Here is a 6,000-nt window from a genome sequence, read left to right on the forward strand (position 1 = left end):
GACAAGTGCCCCCTGTGAGAGCTCAGCCAGGGGCCTAGTCGGATCCCCCACTCACCAACCTCGATCCCTACTCTTCCCCACGACACTGTCCCCAGCGCAGCTGAGTGCAGTAGGGAGAATCCGTGGGGAAGGGAGCTTCTGCGTTGGCTATCAGGGAAAGAGGGCATCTCCAGGCCCCCTGCGGATCCCCAGGGAGTACGCCAGCCCTGTGGAGGCCTCTTCCAGGACCTGCTAAAATGCTGCAGAGGCAACAAGATCTTGTCCAGGCCTGAAAGCACCTCTCCTGTCCCCCATTCCAGTCTGATGACACTGTCACTGCCTGGCAGCCATGCATTTCCCCACCTCAGCCGGGATCCCACCTGCCTGGGCGGTGGCTGGTGGCTGGTGGCTGGTGGTTGCCAGCCGAAGGCTCCGGAACTCCACACTCGGGCAGGATGGGGCTGGTGAGGGTGAGCCCCGGGGCCGTGGCCCATAGGGGAACCGGGGCAGAAAACCAGCAGGATTGGGAATGAGAGAGAGAGAACAGCGATCGGCCCGTGGGGAGACATCCTGTCCGTGGCATGGGAGCCGCCCGGGGGTGGGGGGGGACCGGCTTGTGCTGACTCCAGGAGCTGGCCACCTGGTCGGTTGGGGTGGCAGCTCCACCCCATCGGAACCTGCTGGGGGCTCTGAGTTCGCACCGCACGCAGCCCTGGCCTCGGCCTCACTCCCTGGTCCCCAGCCGCCGCAGGCGTGTGCGCGCTGGGGCCTCCGACAGGGGCGCACGCGCCGGGACTTTACCTCGGTTGGAGTGGCTCAGGGTGGACGACTGCGAAGACTTGGACTTCTGCCGCTTGGCCGTCATCATCACCTGCTGCTGCACGCGCTGGCTGCCCGACGTGCCCATCTTCATCTTCTGGTCCGAGGGCAGCGCCAGCGTCGAGTTGTCCTGGTTCTGGAAGCACTCGTAGGCCAGCGCGGTCTTGAGCGGCGAGTGGTTCATGGCGGCGGCGGCGGCGCGGCCCGGCCCGGAGAGCGGAGAGCGGGAGGCGCGAGGTGCGTGGGGCGGCGGCGGCTCTTCTCACCCAGCGGCTCCCTGCGCCCACAGAGCGAGTCTCCGCGCTGCTCCTGGGCCTCCGCCCGGGCTCGTCTCTCCCCAGGCACTGGCGGGACCCGCCCTCCGTCAGACTGGATATACCGCCCCTGCGCGCACCACCCACCCCACCCGCCGTGCTCCCGAGTGTGGGGCTGCTGTCTCTCCCTTTCTCTGCCTCCCTCCCCTACAAACGGGGGGGGGGGGGGGAGATCCCGCCCCTTCGCCCTATACCTCTGCTTATGGAAAAACTATGTCCTCAGCTGGGGAACTCAGGAACTCAGGGAGGCTTCTCTCCAGGAAGAAAGAGTCTTTCCTGAGAGCCCGGGACAGCCACACACCCACCCCCCTCTGTCCCCAACTCGTGGAGAATCCCTCACTGCAGGCTCCTGGTCTGGCGGCAGAGCTTCAGGCCCTGCCGGAAGGGATTCCTCCATGTTCTGGGGGCAGCCCCTTCTCCTGAAGGCCACCTCCAGCCTGCAGAGCGTGGGGTGGGGACACGCAGCGAGACCAGGGCCCGGACCCAGAATGTGAGACACGGAGCGGTCACTGCCTGCGTGGGTCCCCGGGGAGATCCTCCTGAAGCTCCAGGCTCAGCCCCTGAAATGGCGCCTGGCGCAGATTAGAGGCTCAGTGAAAACAAACAAAACACACTCCGAACAGAAGGAGGTGAACATCAGGTAAACTGAGTCCAGCAGGAGCCCCAGCCGACCCCTCCCGAAACCCCCCAAGGCTGCCTCGCCCACACAATGCCCCCAGGGTGGACTTCTGATTCGAGGATGCCTCACCCCATGCTCATCCCCAGGGACCCGTGTGGGGTGCCACTCCCTTGTCGCAGCATCGCCCTTGGGCGCCGGGAGCCCACGTCAGGCCACTGGGTGAGTGATGGGCTGAGTATTTTTTTAATGACATTGACAGAAATCTCCAGAAAAGGTGCCCCACCCTGCGTCGCCTCCTTCAGCGCCAGACCCTGAGCCCGGCATGCTCCCTGCTGACTCAGCATTCCCACGGATGACGGTGGGGCCCCCACAGGGCCCGTCCGGCCGTCAGCCCCCACGGGTCCGGGACTCCACTGGCTGCCCTTTCTCATTGCTGCCCGCAGCCCTCACACTGGCCTTCTGGGGGCCCCTTCTAATCCACGGAGGAACAGACCCTCAGAGTCTACACTTGTTGGGCACCTGATGTCGAGGGAGGGTGGCGAAGCCCGAGGGACAGTCTCGGGGTCCAGTTCCTGGGACATGGGTGTTCTATGCCGGGAGCCGCAGCTTTCCCCCGCAGGCATTCCCAGTCGCCACGTGTGGTGTAGAATGTTGTAAAGCACATTATAGGGTCCAATAGAAATAGTTTCCTAATTGAGGGCCATGTGCCTGAGAGCTGAGTGTCAAATAAACCAGAGATGTGACCAAGGACACGTCATGGATACGAGCGTTCAGCAGCAGGGGGGCCCCTCTCACCCCTTAAAATGTTACGACTCTGCTTCTAGCCCTAGACCCCCAGGGCTGGCAGAGCCTGGGGGCCACCCTGCCCAGCCTCTGGCCATTCTGAGGGGAGCAGGTGGCTTGCCTGCAGTCACCCGTCAACACAGGCCAAGCCTCCATTCTAATCAGGCCCGGTGGCTCCCAGGCCACTGTCTTCCCCTACATCCCCGGCCTCCCTTATAAAAGTCCTATAAAGTGGGCATTACGGCCCCTGCACACGGGTTACCAAGGGCCCTGAAGTGCCGTAAAGTCCAAGTGACAGCACATTAACATGCACCGTGTCACCCACTTGGCTGCTCTAAAACCTAATAGGCTGGCCACAGTCCATGTTAATTATGTCTGTAAAGAACGATAATTTTGCTGCCTTCCGGACGGCGCGGGGCCCCAAGGAGGCGACTGGACCGGCCCGCACTGCTGTGGGAGGCCACACTCTGGACGCTGCCGGCACACGTAATCTTTGAAATTGTTTCTGGGCACGGAGTTCAGTGCTTCTCGCCGGTGCTCCTCTGCCTGGACAGCGACGCCGCTGTGACAGGCTCAGACCAGGAGCCAGCCGAGGCTGGGTGCCCTCGAACCAGGCGCGGCCCTGGCCCTAATTTACAATGCCCGTCGTCGCGCTTGGTTCCTTGTGATGACGAGGAGGCGGGCACCGCTGCCCCACCTTCCTTTCTCCGATGAGGAGATGGAGGCTCGGGGAGGTCGCCCTGCTGCTCAGTGGCCAGAGACAGGTCCAGCACAGGCAGCCTGGATGCCGGGCCGCCTTCCACGGACCAGTCCCAGCAGCACTTGAGCCCCTCTCAGGGCATGAAATCAGGCCACCGGGGTTCCGGCTCCTGGATGTCGCTAGCTGGCTTCCTGAGGCTAGACAGGCCCCTTCCTCTCGGCCCAGCACCGGAGGGGTGAGGGGGCGATTTGCTAGCTCACCAGACCCCTCCTGCCCTAACACTGCGTGGCTGACATCCGTGGGGGGCTCTGGGGAGCAGGAGCTGGTGGATGAGCCGCTCAGAGCCGCTCAGTGCTGTGGGAGAGGCCGCCGGGGGACTGATGGCCGGTACAGCGGGGTCGGGGTGTCAGGGCCACCAGCCCGGCCTGTCCTCGGAGGTCGTGCGTCGAGGCCTAGACAGCGGGCTGGGCCAGCCCCGCGGAGGGGCGAGGCCGGGGCGTGCACCTGGGCCCCCGGCACGCCCGCACTCTCTCCGAGCTGCCGTTCTGGTCTCTCCAGGCGAGCGGGGTGGGGCGGCCGGGACAGCGATGAATAACAGGGCAGCGACCCAGCCCCATCCCAACCGGCTGCCGTCAGCACTAGGCTGGCTCTGCCCGCCTCCCCTCTGCCAACCGAAAATTCCAGTCCTGGCCTCCCGAAGCTGGTACACCTGGGATCGCCTTTCCACCGGCCCCTCCCCCTGGTCCACGGGGGCTCCGGGCCTGAGCCCTGGCCTCGGGGTCCGAGGGGCCTCCAGCTCTTCCCAGGACCAAACAGCACTCAGGCACAGACCCCAGGCCCGGGGAGGTGGCCTGGAAACGGGACATGTGTGTGCCCAGCTTTCCCGCCGCTGGCTGCGTGACCTGGAACAAGCCACTCAGCCTCTGTGCCTCAGTTTCCTTCTTTGTTAACACGGGATCAGTACTACCTCACAGGGGTCCCGTGACCAGAAATATATATTTGAAAATACATAAAGTGCCTAGCCGAGGGTTTGGCGTACTGCAGGAGCTTACTAATGAACAGAACTTCCTCCCTCCAGCCGCACCACCTGGCCTTCTAGCTGCCTTCTCTGCTGGACTCTGCCGTCCCCCAGGCCCAGGTCCCCTGTGGGCCTCTCCTCCTGGCCCGGCCCACATCCCGGCATCCGGGGGCTACCACGCGGCCCGTGGGAACTTCAGACCCTCGCAGGGGGAGGAGCCTCACAAAATGCCGGTCTGGCCTTTGGTTTGTCAGAAGACGTACCGAGAAGCACGGGGCACGGCCTTGTGGGGGCCTGGGTGCCTGGCCCCCCCCTGGGGGCAGAATGAGGTGGGGGGGCCTGGCAACAAGCTTGAGGCTTGAAGGGAAGCCAGGCAGGGGAGGCATCCAAGAGGGCTTCTTGGAGGTGCCACTGCTGCCGCCCAGTGCCGGGAGATCATGGCCCTTGGGAGGTGGAGTGAGGCCCCAGGAGAGGCCGTGGGAGCTGCAGAGCTGGCAGGAGCGTCGGGTGTGTGCGCGAGCAGAGAGCAGCGAGCCGGCCCTGCGCTCTTGCCCTCTGTCTCAGTCACCTGCCCGGCCCCAGCCCCGGCCCCAGCCCGGCACGGCCTCCTGGTAATTTGATGAGTCACCCACCCGCGCCTGCAGACCGGCGGCCACACCCAGGGCAGCTGGCATCCCGGACGGTGTTTCTGTTCTGAGCTGCTGAGCCGGCAGCCTGCCAGGCGGTAGAGGGGCACTGACGGGGAGCCAAGACGCTCCGGGCCGTGGGCCGGGCCACGAAGCTGCTGAGTGGCGGAACCGCCTCCCGTCTGCGTTGCCCCATCCCCGGCCAGGCCTCCTGTAGGCAGCCCGGCCCAGGTGCCTTCCCACGGGGAGCGCCAATCACGGGCCTCGGCCGGCACCTCCCAGACCTGCGCTCCGTGGGGCCAGCTTCGGGCTGCTCCTGAGGGTCTGTAGTCACCCACAGTCAGGCGGCCCCTCCCCTCCCCCACCCTCAGAGCAATCTGCACCGCCCTTCACATCAGCACCCCCAGCACACGGAAAGCCCTTGGCATCGCTGGCAGACCTGCCCCTCGCCCTGAGCACCGCTCCCTGAGAGCTTGTCCTGGCCACCGACACGCGAGGAGGTACAGCCAGTGTCCCGTGACGCGTCCGTGACAGATGCCTGGCCCCTTTCCACCCACTCCTCCCTCACCCTCTTCGCCGGCTGGGTCTTCCTACTGAGGCCCTGAGTTCGGGCCCTGTGGGGTTGGGGCTGGGCCCATTCTGACACAGAGCCCTTAAGGGATTGGGTGTCAGGGGGCTCCAGGGCAATCTGACCCTCCGGCCGTCTCTGGGCTTAACTCTCCACTGGTCACGAAGAGGTTCCTGCTTCGACCACAAGCCAAGTGCTTCTCCAGCACCCACGCCACACCACCTCCCTGGGGAGCAGAGAGCTGCTGCAGCGCATGGTCCTGGGGGGGGGGGACCTGGAGCAGGTGGGGTGGCGGCCCCCCGCAGCAGCTCCACCCGCGGCCCAGCCCCCAGGCCCTGTGAACGTGGCCACATGTAGAAAAAGGTCCTTGTAGACATAAGGACCTCAAGATGAGATCATCCCGGATTTAGGGTCGGCCCTAAATCCAAAGGCAAGTGTCCTTTGGAGAGAGAGAGGTGGGGAGACCCGGGTCAGGGAGGAGAAACCACTGAGGACAGAGGCAGGGCCCAGAGCCACGCTGCCCCAAGCCCAGCCATGCCAGGGGTGGAGGAACGCGGTCTTCTCTCAGAGTCCC

General features: G+C 65.1%; 1 protein-coding gene across 1 annotated transcript in view; it reads right to left on the reverse strand.

The window, feature by feature from the left end:
- The window catches only part of PKP1 (plakophilin 1), a 30,803-nt gene extending 29,593 nt beyond the window's left edge, over window positions 1-1,210 (reverse strand). The window contains exon 1 of the mRNA XM_053913295.1: window positions 781-1,210. Coding sequence (XP_053769270.1) covers window positions 781-982 — 202 coding nt within the window. The 5' untranslated portion in view covers window positions 983-1,210. The remainder of the gene's footprint in view (window positions 1-780) is intronic.
- Window positions 1,211-6,000: the final 4,790 nt, after the last annotated feature.

The sequence above is a fragment of the Desmodus rotundus genome, chromosome 10 (assembly GCF_022682495.2).
Source record: "Desmodus rotundus isolate HL8 chromosome 10, HLdesRot8A.1, whole genome shotgun sequence".
Taxonomy (NCBI): Eukaryota; Metazoa; Chordata; class Mammalia; order Chiroptera; family Phyllostomidae; genus Desmodus; species Desmodus rotundus.